Source organism: Trachypithecus francoisi, unplaced genomic scaffold, assembly GCF_009764315.1.
Source record: "Trachypithecus francoisi isolate TF-2019V2 unplaced genomic scaffold, Tfra_2.0 Lachesis_group10, whole genome shotgun sequence".
Taxonomy (NCBI): domain Eukaryota; kingdom Metazoa; phylum Chordata; class Mammalia; order Primates; family Cercopithecidae; genus Trachypithecus; species Trachypithecus francoisi.
This window is the reverse complement of record NW_022681455.1, coordinates 129,625,373-129,643,332: the sequence shown is the minus strand read 5'-3', so window position 1 is coordinate 129,643,332 and position 17,960 is coordinate 129,625,373. Positions and strand designations below refer to the sequence as shown.

At 59.9% G+C, this 17,960-nt stretch overlaps 3 protein-coding genes and 1 long non-coding RNA gene across 14 annotated transcripts in view; 3 read left to right on the top strand and 1 right to left on the bottom strand.

Annotated features, from left to right (window-relative positions):
* The window catches only part of GALNS (galactosamine (N-acetyl)-6-sulfatase), a 47,151-nt gene extending 45,325 nt beyond the window's left edge, over positions 1 to 1,826 (top strand). For all 4 annotated transcript variants that reach the window (XM_033219341.1, XM_033219343.1, XM_033219344.1 and 1 more), the window contains one exon: positions 1,036 to 1,826. In XM_033219341.1, coding sequence (XP_033075232.1) covers positions 1,036 to 1,122 — 87 coding nt within the window. In that variant the 3' untranslated portion in view covers positions 1,123 to 1,826. The remainder of the gene's footprint in view (positions 1 to 1,035) is intronic.
* A 1,744-nt stretch (positions 1,827 to 3,570) lies between these two features.
* On the top strand, positions 3,571 to 6,186 carry APRT (adenine phosphoribosyltransferase). 3 transcript variants are annotated; one of them, XM_033219348.1, is made up of 5 exons: positions 3,571 to 3,731; positions 3,913 to 4,019; positions 4,988 to 5,121; positions 5,396 to 5,474; positions 5,708 to 6,186. In XM_033219348.1, the coding sequence occupies exons 1-5, from the start codon at positions 3,574 to 3,576 to the stop codon at positions 5,848 to 5,850; spliced, it is 621 nt and encodes a 206-aa protein (XP_033075239.1). In that variant the 5' UTR covers positions 3,571 to 3,573; the 3' UTR covers positions 5,851 to 6,186. The 3 variants fall into 3 exon arrangements, with proteins under 3 accessions (XP_033075239.1, XP_033075240.1, XP_033075241.1); XM_033219349.1 differs by having other exon boundaries at positions 5,641 to 6,186; XM_033219350.1 differs by lacking the exon at positions 4,988 to 5,121 and having other exon boundaries at positions 3,913 to 4,072.
* A 998-nt stretch (positions 6,187 to 7,184) lies between these two features.
* Positions 7,185 to 12,299, bottom strand: CDT1 (chromatin licensing and DNA replication factor 1). 2 transcript variants are annotated; one of them, XM_033219346.1, is made up of 10 exons: positions 11,949 to 12,299; positions 11,175 to 11,381; positions 10,938 to 11,074; positions 10,202 to 10,399; positions 9,967 to 10,112; positions 9,752 to 9,852; positions 9,198 to 9,386; positions 8,671 to 8,823; positions 8,392 to 8,593; positions 7,185 to 7,574 (listed from the first exon to the last, which is right to left on the bottom strand). In XM_033219346.1, the coding sequence occupies exons 1-10, from the start codon at positions 12,171 to 12,173 to the stop codon at positions 7,411 to 7,413; spliced, it is 1,722 nt and encodes a 573-aa protein (XP_033075237.1). In that variant the 5' UTR covers positions 12,174 to 12,299; the 3' UTR covers positions 7,185 to 7,410. The 2 variants fall into 2 exon arrangements, with proteins under 2 accessions (XP_033075237.1, XP_033075238.1); XM_033219347.1 differs by having other exon boundaries at positions 11,175 to 11,315; positions 11,949 to 12,297.
* Positions 12,300 to 12,363: 64 nt separating this feature from the next.
* Positions 12,364 to 16,352, top strand: LOC117088215. 5 transcript variants are annotated; one of them, XR_004439075.1, is made up of 3 exons: positions 12,365 to 12,548; positions 12,702 to 13,257; positions 15,835 to 16,352. It is a non-coding gene; the product is annotated as an uncharacterized LOC117088215 (long non-coding RNA). The 5 variants fall into 5 exon arrangements; XR_004439078.1 differs by having other exon boundaries at positions 12,366 to 12,548; positions 12,868 to 13,257; XR_004439076.1 differs by having other exon boundaries at positions 12,367 to 12,833; positions 12,936 to 13,257.
* The last annotated feature ends 1,608 nt before the right edge of the window (positions 16,353 to 17,960 follow it).

Here is a 17,960-nt window from a genome sequence, read left to right as displayed (position 1 = left end):
CGGCCACTGCACTCCAGCCTGGGCGACAGAGCGAGACTCCGTCTCAAAAAAAAAGTGCCCTCCCACCAAGCAAGGCTTCCACTAAGTGGGGCTGCGCTGAGGTCCCCACGCACCCAGGCGATGGAGGGGTGCAGGCTCCGCTCAGTGCCGCACTGAACTGAGCCCAGCAGCGCAGTGGGGACCGGCTCCTCCCCGGAAAAGGCTTCTTGAGAAGCTGAAGCTGCAGGAGAGGGTGATGAGTTGGGAGGGTCAGGGTGGGCCTTTCTAACACCGCTGGCCACACAGAGGCCCTCAGCCACTTGGCAGCTGCATCCCCCACACCCGGGACTTCCCTGCCAAGTTCTCACTCCTCCAACAGCAGCCTCTTCAGAGCTGAGAGGCTGAGTCGGGGGGGCACCGTCTCCCAAGTTCCCATGATTCCTGGGGAGGCGTCTGTGTAGCTGCCCGCCTGGACTGCGGGGGCCGCCACACTGAGGCCAATGAGATGGGAGTTGGGGATTGGACTGGGCGGGGGACACATCAAAACTGCTCAAGACCAAGTGTGGTGGCTCACGCCTGTAATTCCAGCACTTTGGGAGGCCAAGGCAGGCGGATCACCTGAGGTCAGAAGTTTGAGACCAGCCTGGCCAACATGGGGAACCCTTGTCTCTATTAAAAATAAATAAATGGCAGGGCATGGGGGCTCACACCTGTAATCCCAGCACCTTGGGAGGCCTAGGCGGGTGGATCACGAGGTCCGGAGTTCAAGACCAGCCTGGTCAAGATGGTGAAACCCCGTCTCTACTAAAAATACAAAAATTAGCCAGGCATGGATTATAGCCATGCCTGTAATCCCAGCAGCTACTCGGGAGGCTGAAGCAGGAGAATTGCTTGAACCCGGAAGGCAGAGGTTGCAGTGAGTCGAGATCGCGCCACTGCACTCCAGCCTGGGTGACAGAGCGAGACTGTCTCCAAACAGAACCACAGAGTGCTGCTGCTGGGCCCGCAGGAGCTTGGAATAACTGCATGTTGTTTTTCTCAATTTTCATTTCCCAGAACTGGGCACCCCCGGGCTGTGAAAAGTTAGGGAAGTGTCTGACACCTCCAGAGTCCATTCCCAAGAAGTGCCTCTGGTCCCACTAGCACCTGCGTGGACCCAGGTCAGGCCTGGAATCTCCGGTTGGCTCTGCAAGTGCCCGGGGGGAGGATGGCTCTGGCCTCGGTGCTCCCCCGACCCTGCCCAGGCCGGACAGACGGCACCTGCAGACACAGGGGGACGGCACGACTCCACCTGCCCAGGACCTGACCCTGGAGTGTGCTCGGCCCTCCTCCTCGCCCACGGCGCCTCAGATCTCAGGACCACCCTCTTCGCCCACGGCGCCTCAGACCTCAGGACACTGCCGTCTCACGCTTTTGTGAACCCCAAATATCTGAGACAGGTCTCGGTCAATTTAGAAAGTTTATTAAGAATGCGCCCGTGACAGCCTCAGGAGGCCCTGGAAACACAAGCCCGAGTTGGCTGGGGGTACAGTTTGCCTTTACGTCTTAGGGAGACGTAAGATCAGTATGTGTAAGACGTACATTGGTTCGGCCAGCCTTCCACTGAATACATGATAGAGTCTGGCCCAGTGAATCCGCATTTTTATGTTAACAATAAGGGAGAGGAGCGATCAGATAAGCGTTTGCCTCAGGGGAGCCCCAGAGGGGTGACCTCCAGTTCCGTCTGTCCTTTGTCCACAAGGAATTTCCTTGGGCACTAATTATGAGGGAGGCATGTAGTCTTTATCATTGCAGCTATGTTATTTAGAAATAAAACAGGAGGCAGGTTTGCCTAATTCCCAGCTTGACTTTTCTCGCCTTAGTGATTTTGGGGTCCCAAGATTTATTTTCCTTTTATACCTTCCCAGCAGCTGCCAAGGATCAGGCGCCCAGCTCCAGCCGCCTCCCACCTTCTCCAGAGCCCAGCGCTGCATTCCTTGCCAAAGGGCAGGACTCTGGGCTCCCTGCTGTTCCCACACCAGCCCAACAGCCCGGGGTTGAAGGAGATGACAGGGCCAATTCTGTGTTGAACCCTCCCCAGGCCCCCCTCGGGCCACCTGGGAGACAGAATCAGGAAGAAGGAGGGGAAGGCCGAGGCCTCCTGGGCTGGATGTGGACGGCTTAAGTGCAGCTCACACACTTGGCCCGGTGGGGCCGGCTCATGTGGCAGCTTCCGCAGGGATGTGAAGGTATCAGGGTCCTCCATTTGCACCTTCCCTAGAGGTCTGGGGCCGGCCCTGACCATGGCACACTTCGAGGCAGCCGCTGCCACGCCCCTCGGCATCACAGGATGGGTCCCCCACCCGCCCTGGAATGGGGACCCCAGCAGCCATACGCAGCCTCCGGCCTTCACCCTCCGAAGGCTCCTGGGGGCTGCCTTCCACTGAGTGGGCTTTCCCTTCTGCAGTAACTGCCAGGCCAAAGCTGAACTGGAAAAATTGTGAAATGATGGGCCAGGCGCGGTGGCTCACGCCTGTAATCCCAGCACTTTGGGAGTCCACGGCGGGTGAATCACGAGGTCAGGAGATCAGGGCCATCCTAGCTAACACGGTGAAACCCCGTCTCTACTAAAAATACAAAAAAATTAGCCGGGTGTGGTGGCGGGCACCTGTAGTCCCAGCTACTCAGGAGACTGAGGCCGGAGAATGCCATGAACCCAGGAGGTGGAGTTTGCAGTGAGCTGAGATGGCGCCACTGCACTCCAGCCTGGGCGACAGAGCGAGACTCCGTCTCAAAAAAAAAAGGCCGCGAAACGAATAAAAGTCTTGGACTAGAGCAAAAGGCATTTTAGCTCTGGGGATTTTTTTGAAAGGAAATTGTGTTTGGAGGGAGTTGTGCCTCACGCAACCCCCTGAGTACCAGTCCTCGGGCGGCCAGGGGGTTCACAGCTCCCTACCCCAAGGCTGAGGAGTCACCTGGCCTCTGCAGGCGGACAGAAGTGCCTCTGCCATCGTGGATGCGCCCCCTGGCCTGGCCACGCCTTCCGGCTTCTCTCCCCCAGGTCCGGGCCAGGAAGAGCCACCTCAAACGGCAGGGCCCATCCATCCGCGAGAGGCCAGCGCCCCCGGCCGGTCCAGCCCAAGCCCGCCGCCTCTGCCCTGGGCTGCTCCCTCCGGGCCCTGCACCGCCCTCCTGCTACTTGGACTCCTTCCTCACGCCCTCCTCCACCCCGCGCGCGCCGGCCTCCCGCGCGCCGGCCTCCCGCGCGCCAGCCTCCCGCGCGCAGCGTGGGGATCTCGGCCAATAGCCGAGAAAGGGCGAGGTGCCGCGCCAGGTGCGTGGGCGAGACGAGCTCACGCCCCTCCTCCAGCCGCCAGGGCCGCGGCCCACAGCTGCCTGGCTGCAGTCAGAGGCGCGGCCCGAAAAAAGGAAGGGCGCCTTGACTTGCACCTTTGTCCGGTTCGAATGTTCTGCTCAGTGGTGCGTGGAATGCGAGCGCGTCTTAAAATCGATGGCGCCTAGGAGTCCATGAAATACGGTACACACTTCCGGCGAGGGACGCGCCTCCCCGCGGAAGCCCCGCCCCTCACCCACGCATCCGCCCCCACCCCCGGGATGCCCCGCCCTTCGTGGCGGCCCCGCCAGTCTCTGCGCAGGCGCGCTCGGGCCGCCGCTGGCTCCTCGCACGCGGCCATGGCGGATCCCGAGCTGCAGCTGGTTGAGCGGCGGATCCGCAGCTTCCCCGACTTCCCCACCCCGGGCGTGTTATTCAGGTGCAAGCGCAGGCCGCCCTCGTGGCGTCCCGACCTGCGGGCCTGCGGATGGGAGAGCGTTGCCCGCGACCTCGGGACTGTCCGGCAAGCGGGGCGGGCAGGGCGGGAACCCTCGTCCTTCGCCCCCGGGGCCGCTGCCCTCCTTCGGCCCCGGCGTCACCAGGCCTGTCCTTGGGTCCAGGGACATCTCGCCCGTCCTGAAGGACCCCGCCTCCTTCCGCGCCGCCATCGGCCTCCTGGCGCGACACCTGAAGGCGACCCACGGGGGCCGCATCGACTACATCGCAGGCGAGTGCCGCGTGGCCGCATCCGGGGCGCCTCTGCCTGCGCGCGTGCAGAGGGTAGCACGTGGGCTCTGCGCGTCTGCTTGGGGGAGGGTTTTTGGGGTCCTTCGGGGGCGCCGGGACGGGCACCGTGCTTGGGGTCGCTCCCGAAGGGTTGTGAGGTTGGGCCCCCGAGGCCGCCGCGCTATGCAGGCGGCCCTGCCCGCAGGTTCCGGGTCCCCCGCGCAGGACAGGCGTGACCGAGTCGCCGGGTTAGTTCGTCTCCCTGGAGTGCCCAAGCTGAATCCACGGGGCCCAGCTGCCTCGCTTCTTGTTCCTTCTGCGAGCTGGTATTGAGCGCCTGCCACGAGCCAGGCCTTCCCTGGTGAAGATCATGGAATGCCCACCCAAGGAAGGGGGGCCTGGAGGCCTCCGGGAGAACAGTGTTCCTGGTGGTCTTGCCTCTCCTAGGGCGTGACAGCCCACTCCCTGCACACTGCCCTGAGGGAAGCGCCAGCTCTTGCTGGAGCCACAGCACTGCCAGAGCCCCCTTCTCACCACCTGCAGGAAGCCCTCCCTGACCTCCGGCCAGGCTGGGGCAAGGTTTTCCTGAGCGTCCCCCAACTATCACAGCTCAGGTCACCTCGAGAGACTCTCTTTCTAGACAGAAGTCCTGGGGCAGAGCTGCTTTTGAGAGAGAGTTGAACCCTGACAGGTTTCTACCAGCCCAGTTAAAAGATGGGCTGCTGAGCTCGGGGAGAGGGGCGCTGACTCCCCCAGGACCACAGCTAGAAAGTGGCCCCTTAAAAGACAGACCCAGGTCTGCACTCTGACCTGGAAGCAGCTCCTGGTAGGTGACAGGTAACATTCCTTAAATGGTGCACGTCACTGGCCTTTCAGCTGGGAGCCAACTATGTACCCCTTGCCACCGGCCAACCCTGGCCCCTGGGGACTCCCATGCTGCCAAGTCACTCCTGTCACTCACCCTGACAGGCCTAGACTCCCGAGGCTTCCTCTTTGGCCCCTCCCTGGCCCAGGAGCTTGGACTGGGCTGTGTGCTCATCCGAAAGCGGGGGAAGCTGCCAGGCCCCACTGTGTGGGCCTCCTATGCCCTGGAGTACGGGAAGGTAAGGGGGCTGGGGTGGCCAGAGGAAGGGGAGGGCCAGGCCACCGTGGCCACTCCCCCCCAGTTCTAAAGGCCGTCCCAGGCGTGTCAAGTGGAGCTGCTGTGGTTACAGTGCTCTTGGGAGCTCAGAGAGGGTGAGACACAGGCTGGGCTCACACAGCCAGGAAACAGCAAGGTGGGGTTGCAGTCAGGGCCTAGGGTGGCAGCTGCTAAGCTCTGCACACAAAGTTGTTTTCTGCGGGAGGCTGAGGACGACACACCACTTCCCACTCCAGGCTGAGCTGGAGATCCAGAAAGACGCCCTGGAGCCAGGACAGAGGGTGGTCGTCGTGGATGATCTGCTGGCCACTGGTGGTGAGGGTCTCCCTGCAGCCAACTGCTGTGGCTCCAAGGGCCTGGTGGGAGTGGGGCAGGACCTCGCTGTGCATGACGTAGGATGCAGCTTACTATTGTCCAGAGGGTGCCTGGTGGCCAGGCTGACACCTTCCTCTCTCCCCATACCCTCCCCTCCCCAACCCAGGGGCTGGCCTGGAGCACCCAGTCTCTGCAGCCCAGGCCAACCGGGGACCTCACCCTCCCATCCCCAGGAACCATGCACGCCGCCTGTGAGCTGCTGGGCCGCCTGCAGGCCGAGGTCCTGGAGTGCGTGAGCCTGGTGGAGCTGACCTCGCTTAAAGGCAGGGAGAAGCTGGCTCCTGTTCCCTTCTTCTCTCTCCTGCAGTATGAGTGACTACAGGGCCTCCCAGCTCCCCATCTGCAGCTGGAGCCCAGGGACATTTCAGCCCTGGGCAACTGCAGTGACCTCTGCAGTCACCAGGGGCACCAGCTGCCCACAGGGAACACATCCCTTGCTTGGGTTCAGCACCTCTCCTGGCGCTGGAAGTGCCAAAGCCTGGGGCAGAGCTTCAGCCAGCCTGGGCCCATTACACACGGGGACAGCGCAGTAAACAGCTTTGCCACAAGAGCCAGCTCCTGTCATCCTGTTCCTGCCTGGGGCAAAGCTGTGCTTCAGCCACCCCGGGCCCCATTACACACAGGGAGAACGCAGTAAACAGCTTTGCCACCAGAGCCGGCTCCTGTCATCCTGTTCCCCAGGGCAGGGGGCCCCAGGACACCAAACCAGCTGGACTACGGGCACGTGCTGCTTGGCATAGTGCCCAGCAGAGTCTGGCCTGGTTCTCACCTCAGGAGCCGGAACTGTCCAGGCACTGCAGAAAGAGGCCGTGTGGGCCGGGTGCGGTGGCTCAAGCCTGTAATCCCAGCACTTTGGGAGGCCGAGACGGGCGGATCACGAGGTCAGGAGATCGAGACCATCCTGGCTAACACAGTGAAACCCCGTCTCTACTAAAAAAAAAATAAATAGCCGGGCGAGGTGGCGGCGCCTGTAGTCCCAGCTCCTCAGGAGGCTGAGGCAGGAGAATGGCGTAAACCCGGGAGGCGGAGCTCGCAGTGAACTGAGATCCAGCCACTGCACTCCAGCCCGGGCGACAGCGAGACTCCGTCTCAAAAAAAAAAAAAAGAGGCCGTGTGGGCCTGTCTTCTAGGGAAGCAAGTGAGGGCTCAGGGGTAACTAAGTCTGTCAATGCAGGTCCCACCCTGAGGCGGCCAATGCTACTGAAAGGGTTCTACCGCAGATCCAGTGGCTGTAAGCACGACTTTATTATAGTACTGAAGTCAGTGTGTGGGCAGGCCAGTCGCTTCTGGAGGCTCCAGGGATGTCCTGCCCAGCTTCTCCAGGCTGCCTGTGTCAGGGCAGGGCCACGTCTTCAAAGGTGGCTGGCTCTGGCCCTCGTGAAGGCCTCTGCGATGACATGGGGCGCAGCTGGATGATTCAGGATCACCTCTCCAATCTTGAAGTTCTTAATGACAAAAGTCACCCTTTGCCGTGGGCGGTCCCATATTCAGAGGTTCCAGGATTAGAGGGGATGGCCTCCTGCCAGCCACACTACCCAACCCCATGTTGCCAAAGCCCCCTTCACCCTCAGCCACATTCCCCTGCCCTGATGGCCCCCCAGGGGGTGCTGGGATCTGGCTTCCCTTCCCCACCAGCAGCAAGGACAGAGGTGCCCACAGAAACTGGTTTAATGTGAATCCACCAGGTGAGCCCCATGCAGGGGCCACCACCCGCAGCCAGAGACCCTCGGCTGTGCAGCCTGCAGCCCACCTCTGCCTCTGGCCCTCAGGGGCACTCTGGAAAGGGAGAGCAAAGTGCATCATGTTCATAAAAGAAAATGCTGGTGGCCCCAGGCCAGTGAGCCTGCAGCCCCCGTCTGTCCAGTGGCCCCCAGGCTCACAGCCCCTCTTCAGCGCGGGCCTGGCGGGCCAGGCGTGCAGTGATGCTGGCCAGGTCCGCAGCCTTGTCCAGCTTGACGTAGGTGTCGGTGCGAATGTGGTGAAGGCGAAGCCAGTCTGGCAGGAGCTCAGAGAGGAGCAGCAGGTGTTTCTCCATCTCCCCTGTGGGAGGAGAGGGGGACACTGAGGCTGGTGCTGGGCCCCAGCCCCACACGGGCAGCACTTGAGACCAGCCTGACCACCCAACCTCTGTGTCCACCTGGATGCCCTCAGTGCCCCATCCCCGGGCCTTAGGGCAGAAGTGGTTCTGATCAGAGGCCCAGGTCTGGGAGGCATGAACAGTGAGCGGAGAGAGCCAGGCCTACAGTTGAGGCCATGTGAGGAGGCACAGAGCATGGGGGCCGCCAGCCCATGAAAACCCTGAGGCAGAGGGGGCCCTGTAGTGTCGGGACCCCCATGTGCTCAGAGTGTGGTGACCAGAGGCCTGGGAGGCAGTGTAGGGTGCATGTGGGGCCTCTTCTGACCAAGCACTGCAGGCGGTCAGAGAAACAGGCCAGAGCTGTGAGAGGGAAGCTGCCTCCAGAGGCTGCAGGTGTGGAAGGGCTGGGTGGAGGCTCAAGGGTGGCTCAAAGGAGGGCAAAGCACCCAGCACACACCAGTGCAAGCGGCCAGTGCCCACTGCACATCTGAATGGAACAAATCAGTGTTAGACACCTCTGGTCAGAAACCTGGGGAGGCGGCTGCAGCACCGGGCAATTCCACTGTGCGCACCCCCTCGCCCCGCCGTGCACGTACCGGGCTATTCCACTGTGCGCACCCCCTCGTCCCACCGTGCACGTACCGGGCAATTCCACTGTGCGCACCCCCTCGCCCCGCCGTGCACGTACCGGGCAATTCCACTGTGCGCACCCCCTTGCCCCACCTTGCACGTACTGGGCAGTTCCACTGTGCGCGCCCCCTCACCCCGCCGTGCACGTACCGGGGCTCATGGCAGTGCGACAGCTGCCCACCATCCTGGCACAGGCCACCTCCATGCTGAGCGCAGGCTTGCGTTCGGACACAAAGACGCTCCGCAGCACGCGGGCCAGCTCAGGCAGCCGTTCTAGGCGCTGTAGCCGCTGCTCCTGCTCCGGGCACCGCGTCATCTGTGCCAGCTGCTTCTGTGCCTCCTTGGCTCGGACCTGCAGCAGGTGCGAGGACCTGGTTAGTGGGCAGCAGATCACCAGGCCCCCACCCGCCATCACTGGGGACAACTCACCCGCTCCAGCAGATCCTGGGACACCCCCTTCAGAGCACTGGGAGAGGCTGCAGGCGGGGTGGCTGGTGGGGTAGCCGGCAGTGCTGGCCTGGGGGACCCAGGGCTGCTGGGCTCAGCAGAGTGCAGGGCCAGTTGACTCAAGGCCTTCTCCATCTGCGGGAGGGACAAGTTGGGGCGGAGAGGTCACAGGAGGCAACATGCCCCTGGCTCTCTGCCCAGGAGTCCCTGGTATCTCAAGGCACAAGTTAGCCCAGCACACTGGGTGGTCTGTGCTAGTCAATGCAGTTTCCCAGTGTGCGGCATCGCCTGCCCGGGGCCAACTCCCTATATGGGGCAAGTGGCAGAGACAGGTTTAGAGGTTGCAGCTGGGAACAGAGGGCAAATACCACCTACTCTCTGGACCCCCCAGCCAAGGAGGAAGCCAGATGAGGCGTCAAGCTCATCGCCAAGGCCCCACCTCTTATGCCCGGGGTCAGGCTGGCCCACCCACCCGGGAGAAAGGGGCTGCCCAAGCCTCACAGCCTCACCCTGGGTGACATCAGGCTGCGGGCCCGGGCCAGCACCTCCTGAGCAGTGGTGAGTTTCTCCGTGGCGGGTGGCTGGGGCAGCACAGCTGGCTCGATGTCGGGCACTTCATCCACGTTGAAGCGTGGGTGCCAGCGGGTCAGCTGGTCCTCCGGCACCACCATGGGGGGCCTCAGGGAGGCCAGGAAGGCCTGGGGAGGAGCAGATGGGTGACACTGGGCACATCTGAGACAAGGACAGGATGCATGTGAGGTGGGGCTGTCTATGCTTACGTCTCAGCCGGGCCACCTTGGGCAAGTCACTTAGTCTCTGCCCAGTGCTCAGCTTGGAGGGAGAGCACACGGCCTCCCACGGCCTATACTCGCTGAATGCCTTGGGGACCTTCTCAGTGCCTGCAACTGCACCCTGAGCACACCAGCCCTCAGCTCAGGGTGAACCCAACTCGGTTCCATCCTGGGAGAAGCCGTGGGTGGCAGGGATGCTCCAAGCACAGGGTTACGTGCTGAGGCAGTGCTGGCACCACCATCTTTGCACAGCAGGGCTGGGGGCCGCTCACCTTGTGGTGCTCCTTGACGTGCTCCACCAGCTTCTGGCTGAAGATCTGCCGTCGCTGCAGGAGGCGCGAGGCCGTGAGCTGAGGGGCTGCTCCGTCAGCCTCTGTGGGACGAGTCCAGGCCTAAGTCCCGGCCAGGCCGCCCAGCACCTCACACCCACCCCAGAAAGTGTATGGGTCACAGATGGGGAAACCGAGGTCTTGCACCCAGCACCTACCCTGCTCCAGCAGTGGCTCGATGGTGAGCTGGTAATCTGACCTCTTGACACCATCCTTGAAGGTGGGGACGCCGCGCTCCTGGCGGAAGCAGTAGGAGGCCGGGTACACAGTTTTGATCTGGCCAACATTGCGCTCCTCAAAACGCCTACAGGAGGAGGGGGCCGGCTCAGGAGGCAGCAGGCCCGGGCCCACCCCCAACTCCAGGGCAGCCCCAGCCCACCCGCGGCCACTCACCTGCGCATCATGTCCTGCACGCCCCGCTGGACCTTGGCAAAGGTGGGTGTCTCAGAGCGGTTGTGGAGCATGCCCACAATGGTGTCCATGCTGCGGAACATCTCCGCCAGCACCTGGTACTTGTAGGGCAGCACAAGCCCTGGTGGGCCAGGCTGGGCCAGGGCATGGAAGCGCTGGTAGGCAGGCGCCTTCTCGCCACTGTCAGGGAGGGAGGAGCCTTGTGAGAAGCAGCAGGCCCCCACCCCTCCAATGCCACAGCAGGCCCGTCAACCAGGGAGCCTCCAATGGGGCCTGCCACGCCACACACGATGGCTTTCGCGGCCCTTGCACAGCCACCAGCACTGGCACCATTAGGGGTAGCACTGGTGACAGGAAAGCCCAGCTCCACACTCCAGCTCTGCTGTGTCCACATGGCACCCCCAGGGAAGCTCTGCCCTCTCCCAGCCCAGTTTCGCCAGCTCTCATGGGCAGGGGCAGACAACACACCCAAAGCGTCAGGAGCATTTGAAACCTACCAGAGCCCCGGAGGCAGGAGCTGTCCCCAACAGGAGGGACTGAGGGCAAAGGGCCAGCAGTGCCCAGGACCTTTTTCTCAGGGGTCTGGCTCCACGCCCTGGTGACTTCACCACCTCCCTCCTGGGACGGAGCAGACCTGGGCCTCTACCAGGATCGCCCAGCCATGCCTCCCACCAGCCGGCCTTTCCCAAGGCCTCCTGGCCACCCACTCAGCACTCACCATGGCTCCTCAGGGCGGCCATTGGCCTCTGGGGTACAGGACTCTCCAGCATCCTGGGCACTGGACTTCAGCACTCGGACTCTTGCCCCCAGCTCCCGGGCCCGTTGGAGGCATGACGCAAGCTCAGAGATGGTGTCCTTCAGGGGGATCAGGGAACATGGTGCTGTCAGGCAGTCAGGCCGGCACCACTCAGCACCACTCAGCCCTCCCCAATCTGCCCCAGGCCCCGCCCCTCACCTGCTTCTGCGAGGATGTCAGCTGGGGTGGCTGACCTGCTGCTGGGGTGGATTTCTTTATTTTCTGGCCCAGAGAAGGGCAGGCTGGGATGTCTGGGGCCTCGGGGGAGTCAGGGGCCTCGGGGGAACTGGGGCTGGAAACCTGGTGAGAGGGACCCCAAGGGTGAACCCATGACAAGACCTGGTGCTCCTGGCTCTGCAGAAGACCCTGAAGGATCAGAAGCCCCTCTGAGTTAACAGATGGGCATGGCTCGGGGGCTTAGGGCTTCCCGCAGACTGTGGTCTGCGCTAAAGCTGGCTGGGGACACAGCCTTGCTCTAGCCTTCTGGGGCAGTTTCCAGGATGGACCCCCCTTCCAGCCCATCATCATCATCAGATCCCGGCGCAAGCCCCGCAGTGCCTCCTGCTCATCTCAGAAGCCAGCCAAGTCCCCAGTGGTGGCAGGGCGGCCACAGGGTCCCCCGACCTGTCCCAGAGTTCCCTGTGCCCTGCCCCCCGGCCTCAAGTTCCCCGCGCCCCGCCCTGCCTCCCCGCCCCGTCCCCTCCTGCCTCAGTTTCCCCACCCCTGTCCCTCGGCCTCAGTTTCCCCGAGCCGTGTCCCCCGGGCCTCAGTCTTCCCGCCCCCAACTCCCCGGCCTCAGTCTCCCCGAGGTCCGCCCCTGGGCCTCAGTTTCCCCGCCCCCGAGCCCCGGCCTCAGTCTCTCCGAGCCCCGCTTCCCGGGCCTCAGTTTCCCCGCCCCCAACCCCCCGGGTTCAGTCTCCCCACGCCCCTCACCGCGTCCGCCGACAGCCGCAGCCTCCGGCGGGCCGGCGGCCTGGCCTGGTCGCGTCCGGGGGCGGCGGGCGGGCGGGCGCGCTTGCGGCTGCCGCTGGTGGCGGAGTCTGGGGCGCGGAGTGCGGGTCTGACGGGGCTGGGGGTGCGGCAGGCCAGCTTGGGCGGCGCGATGCGGGGCCCGGGGCGGCGGCGCGCAAAGAAGTCGGTGACGCGGCGCTGCTCCATGGCGGCGGAGTGCGCGGCGAAAGCAAGGAAGGAAGAAAGAAGGAAGGGGCGGGCGCGGTTCCCGCCAAATTTCCCGCGGGCGCCCAGGCCCCGCCCCCGGCGCGGACGAACCAACGGGGCGGAACGCGGAGAGAAAAAAAAAAAAAAAAAAAAAAAAAAAAAAAAAAAAAATTACGGGACGGGGCGCGCATGCGCGCTGGTGGGCGCGGGAACCGGCTTGGCCGCGCGCATGCGCCGACGTGCGGCGGTAGACCCGCCGGGGGAGCTGTCGCCCGCGGGACTCTGGCGTGGTCTCCGGATCCCGCGTGTGGCTCTCACTTTTCAGGGCGTGTCGGTGGGGCCGCTGGCTTCAGGGTCAGAGGGAGCGCAGTCCAAGTAAACAGCAGCGCGCGCCTGACAAAACCCCGGCGCTGCCCGGGGGAGCCGAGGACGGCGCGACCTGGGGGGCTGCAGGCTCGGGCTGGTAAAGGCGCTGCCCCCGCGGGCCGCACGCTCCTTATTTCTTTTTTTTAAATTGTTTCTATCGAGGCGGAGTTTACGTTGCCCGGGTGGTCTCAAACTCCCCGGCCCAGTGATCCGCCCGCCTGGAACTGCCGCCTTCCAGAGCGCTGCGATCACAGGCGTGGCCTCCGCGCCCCGCGTTTCTCGCTTTTTAAAAGGGTGAATTTGATACGTGAATTATTTCTCAATCAAGCTATTACATGGAAAGGAAGAAAAGGAGCCGGGCGTGGTGTCTCAAGCCTGCAGTCTGTTTGGGTACAGGCTTTGGTGGCTGCCCTCCAACCAGCTTTGCCCACTCTGCCGGCAGAAAAGACGAAAGACGAGTCTCCTATGACTGAGTATTGAGCTAGTAAGTGCCCAAATCCCCGCCCGCCTTCCACGCCGTGCCCAGCTTGCCGGCAGGAGAGGCATTGGAAGTCGGATTGCCCCGCCGTCAGGACAGGCACCGCACCTCAACGTAGTGCCTCTCCTCAAAGGTCGGAAGGCTCCTTCCAACTCCTACACCTTGACGACGACTGACGGTGCCCACACTCGGAGGCCCCGGTCACCCTCGCCGAGCCCAGGGGAACGCCACAGGTAGCGGGTAAGCCAGTTTCTTTTCTCATCAATACTCTGTTTTGCCGTCCTATGGAGGACCTAGCCAACGCTCCACTATTTCAGTAGTTAGGGTAAACGGTAAACCGTCTAGCCCTCGCCAGACCCCGATGTTAAATTGCTGCCGGGACTATGCATGTTTTGCCCACTCTTTCCTCATCATGCCCTCTTGCCCCACTTTTGCCCACTTTTCCCTCATCATGCCCTCTTGCCCCACCCCCTTTTAGGACGAAACATCTTAACCAAACTTAGGGCGTCCATTAACCTACCGTCTCATCCCCACCCTGGCTCCAACATTGTTTTCATGATGCCCTTGTGCCCCCGATTGCAGATTCTCTCAACATTACCTGGACTCATCAAGCAACAACTAACCAGAACCTCCATAGAGGCACATCAATCGTGGGTAACCTTACTACCCCTTGCCCTTACCAGACTACCAGCAACACTTAGAAGCCCCTTGGGCCTTAGTCCTTTTGAACTGGTATACGGGCGCCCTCTCACGCCGCAAGAACTCCCTACTCTACCCACACCATTAGCACCCTACCTGCCATACCTTTCTCTTTTAAGACAATTACTGGGCCGGGCGCGGTGGCTCAAGCCTGTAATCCCAGCACTTTGGGAGGCCGAGACGGGCGGATCACAAGGTCAGGAGATCGAGACCTCCCTGGCTAACACGGTGAAACCCCGTCTCTACTAAAGAATACAAAAAACTAGCCGGGCGATGAGGCGGGTGCCTGTAGTCCCAGCTACTTGGGAGGCGGAGGCAGGAGAATGGCGTAAACCCGGGAGGCGGAGCTTGCAGTGAGCTGAGATCGGCCACCGCACTCCAGCCTGGGCAACAGAGCCAGACTCCGTCTCAAAAAAAAAAAAAAAAAAGACAATTACTGACTTCATCTTCATAGAACCCTTAGCCACTCTTCTCCCCAGCTCCTCACCTAATCAGTTAGAAGACCGAGCCTGGCAAGGTACCCTCTGTGACTTTAGCCATAATGAGCGTACTTTCTGCACCTTTGTTAATATTATCATGGTTAACTATAATCCTAGTAACTCCTCTTACTACTCCTAACTTTGTGTGGAGATTCTCTGTAACTGAGACTTGGACCACAAATAACCAAGTTCATTCAGTCATGCAAGGTACTGCAGATTGCTCCCCCGCAGGTTGCCAACAGGCCCTCTACTTAAACTTCACCCTAAGTTCCCTCACTCCAGGCTACCGCCCCGCCCTGTGCTTCCTATATGACCAGACCCACTATAACTGCCGGAACTACTGGCAAGAGGCTAATGTTGGGTGCCCCTACCCTTACTGCAACATACATCAATTAGGTTGGACAGGTTGGGGTCCACAAATGACAGCAAGCATATTTACCCAGGACGAAAATACTAAAAAATATAGACTTCTCATCAAAGATCCTTGGGATTCCCGGTGGGCCAGCGGAGTAAAAGGCGGACTTTATTCAACAGTCAGTTCCTCATATCCAACCGCAACCATCCGGGTAATTAGAACGTCTGTCCAACAGATATAATTCCCTAAAAACGTGCAGGCTCTACAAAATCTAACCACAGTCATAAAACAACGCGAACAAAAACTACAGGAACGGTGAAACCCCCCAAACAACAAAGACCCATTCTCATGGTTGGCCCTTATTCGTCTAGGACTTGATCTATCACAGACAGCTGGACTGAAAAATCTTTCCCAATGCTTTCTCTGTGCTACTCTCGGCAAAGCCCCCTTTTTGGCAGTCCCCCTACCAGCCGCTTTCAATACTACCAATGACTCTACCAGCTCACTTCAATCAGCACCCCTGTCTCAAGTCCCCTTGTATCATAATCCACAAAGTCTACCCCTTCCCTTCTGTTACTCCACTCCAAATTCTTCATGGTGCAATCACACCCAAGCTCCCAATAAAACCCAGATGGCCCCCCTTGGCGGCTACTTCTGGTGTAACCATACCTTATCCAAAACTCTTAACCATACCTCCCTCACCCAGTCTCTTTGCGTTCCAGTGTCCTTGGTACCCAGTTTAACCCTATATGGTAAAGGAGAACTGTCCGAACTAACTTCTCAGCTTACTATTCCTAGCCAAAAAATCCAAAAACGGGCTATCTTTCTTCCATTAGTTACCGGGGTTTCCTTAGCATCCTCCCTAGTAGCCTCAGGACTTGGAACAGGGGACCTCGCCTACTCAGTTCAATCCACACAGACCCTCTCCACTCAGCTCCAGGCAGCCATAGACGCTTCAGCTGAAAGCCTAGCCTTTTTACAGCGTCAGATCACCTCAGTAGCTCAGGTAGCGGCACGAAATAGGCGGGCATTAGATTTTCTTACTGCGGAAAAGGGAGGAACATGCCTTTTCCTTGGAGAAGAATGTTGCTACTACATAAATGAATCAGGCCTAGTTGACACCAACATTCAAACATTAAACAAAATCAAGAAAGAACTCCAACAATTTAACAGCCCTTTAGTACCCGAACTCCTGGTATGGTTGCTTTCTTTCCTAATCCCCATACTAATTGTCTGCATTATTTTATGTTTTGTTCCCATTTTTATAAAATTCCTCCGAGCCAGGGTCCAGGAAAATTACTCGAGTTTCCTCCAATCAAATGCTCCTACACCCTTACACCAACTGCCAACCTCAGACCCTAACTACGCCCCTTAACAGCAGGAAGCAGCCAGAGAGACAACTGCGCCCTAAAATCTTATAATCAATGAGAGGTTGGACTGTTTGGGTGAAGGAATGGGCCAAGATGGAGGAAAAATGAACAAGATGGCATAGTCCCTGAGGCTTCCAGGTTCTTCACCACCAATTTACCCGCGCCCGGGAAAGCACAAACCAACCGAGCATGCGCCAAGTGACGTCAACCTGAAGAAATTGAAAGTTACCCATCCACGCCCGTGAAGACACCCCCGTCCCACCCACTGCCCTCCCCTTTCCGGTCGCAAGGCATAAAAATCTGTCGCCGGCGAGTGCCGGTGCAACTTCTCCAGCCCACGACTTCCCTGGCCCTCCCTACTTGCGGACCAGAGAACCTCGCCCAAGAGCGCGTGCATATTTGCAAATAAAGGCTACCACTTTCTTTATTTGATTCCGGCCTCTTTTATTAATTAATTGGGCTTTTAATAAAACAAAACAATCCCAGCACTTTGAAAGGCCGAGGTGGGCAGATCACATGAAGTCAGGAGTTCAAGACTAACCTGGCCAACATGGTGAAACCCCCTCTCTATTAATAATACAAAAATTAGCCAGGCCTGGTGGCGGGCGCCTGTAATTCCAAATACTTGGGGGGCTGAGGCAGGAGAATCGCTTGAACCTGGGAGGTGAATGTTGCAGTGAGCCGAGATCACGCCATTGCACTCCAGCCTGACGGAAAGAGCGAGACTCCGTCTCAAAAAAATAAAAGGGGAAGAAAAGAAAAACTGCCTTTAACATGGCTGATATTTTAAAGTTTTAGTTTTTTTTTTTTTTTTTTTTTGAGATGGAGTCTCGCTCTGTCGCCCAGGATGGAGTGCAGTGGCCAGATCTCAGCTCACTGCAAGCTCCGCCTCCTGGGTTTACGCCATTCTCCTGCCTCAGCCTCCGGAGTAGCTGGGACTACAGGCGCCGCCACCTCGCCGGGCTAGTTTTTTTTTTTTTTTTTTGTATTTTTTAGTAGAGATGGGGTTTCACCGGGTTAGCCAGGATGGTCTCGATCTCCTGACCTCGTGATCCGCCCGTCTCGACCTCCCAAAGTGCTGGGATTAGAGGCTTGAGCCACTGCGCCCGGCTTCCTAAAGTTTTAGTTCTTAAAACCTACAGCGCTCTAGGCCGGGCGCGGTGGCTCACGCCTGTAATCCCAGCACTTTGGGAGGCCGAGGCGGGCGGATCACGAGGTCAGGAGATCGAGACCATCCTGGCTAACATGGTGAAACCCCGTCTCTACAAAAAAAACCCCAAAAAACTAGCCGGGCGAGGTGGCGGGAGCCTGTAGTCCCAGCTACTCCGGAGGCTGAGGCAGGAGAATGGCGTAAACCCGGGAGGCGGAGCTTGCAGTGAGCTGAGATCCGGCCACTGCACTCCAACCTGGGCGGCAGAGCGAGACTCCGTCTCAAAAAAAAAAAAAAAAAAAAAAAAACCTACAGCGCTCCAATCTGGGAAACGGCCTAGAGTGCTGGTTTTTGTTTTTGGTTTTTTTTTTTTTTTTTTTGAGGCGGAGTCTCGCTCTGTCGCCCGGACTGGAGTGCAGTGGCCGGATCTCAGCTCACTGCAAGCTCCGCCTCCCGGGTTTACGCCATTCTCCTGCCTCAGCCTCCGGAGTAGCTGGGACTACAGGCGCCCGCCGCCTCGCCCGGCTAGTTTTTGTATTTTTTAGTAGAGACGGGGTTTCACCGTGTTCGCCAGGATGGTCTCGATCTCCTGACCTCGTGATCCGCCCGTCTCAGCCTCCCAAAGTGCTGGGATTACAGGCTTGAGCCACCGCGCCCGGCCAGAGTGCTGGTTATCTGGAAAGCCCGAGCCGCAGCCACTCCTTTCAGAGACGCCAATGAGCAGGGCCAGGGCGCAGCGCTGCGGAAGTACCCCCGCAAAGTAATGAGGGGTCCTGGTGGCCTGGGAGGGAAGGGGACACGGATGGAGGAGGCCAGGGCTGAGAGGAGGGCTTCTGTTTTCCTATTTTCCAAGTTTTCTGTAAAAAGCATGAATTGTGCCTTTTTTTTTT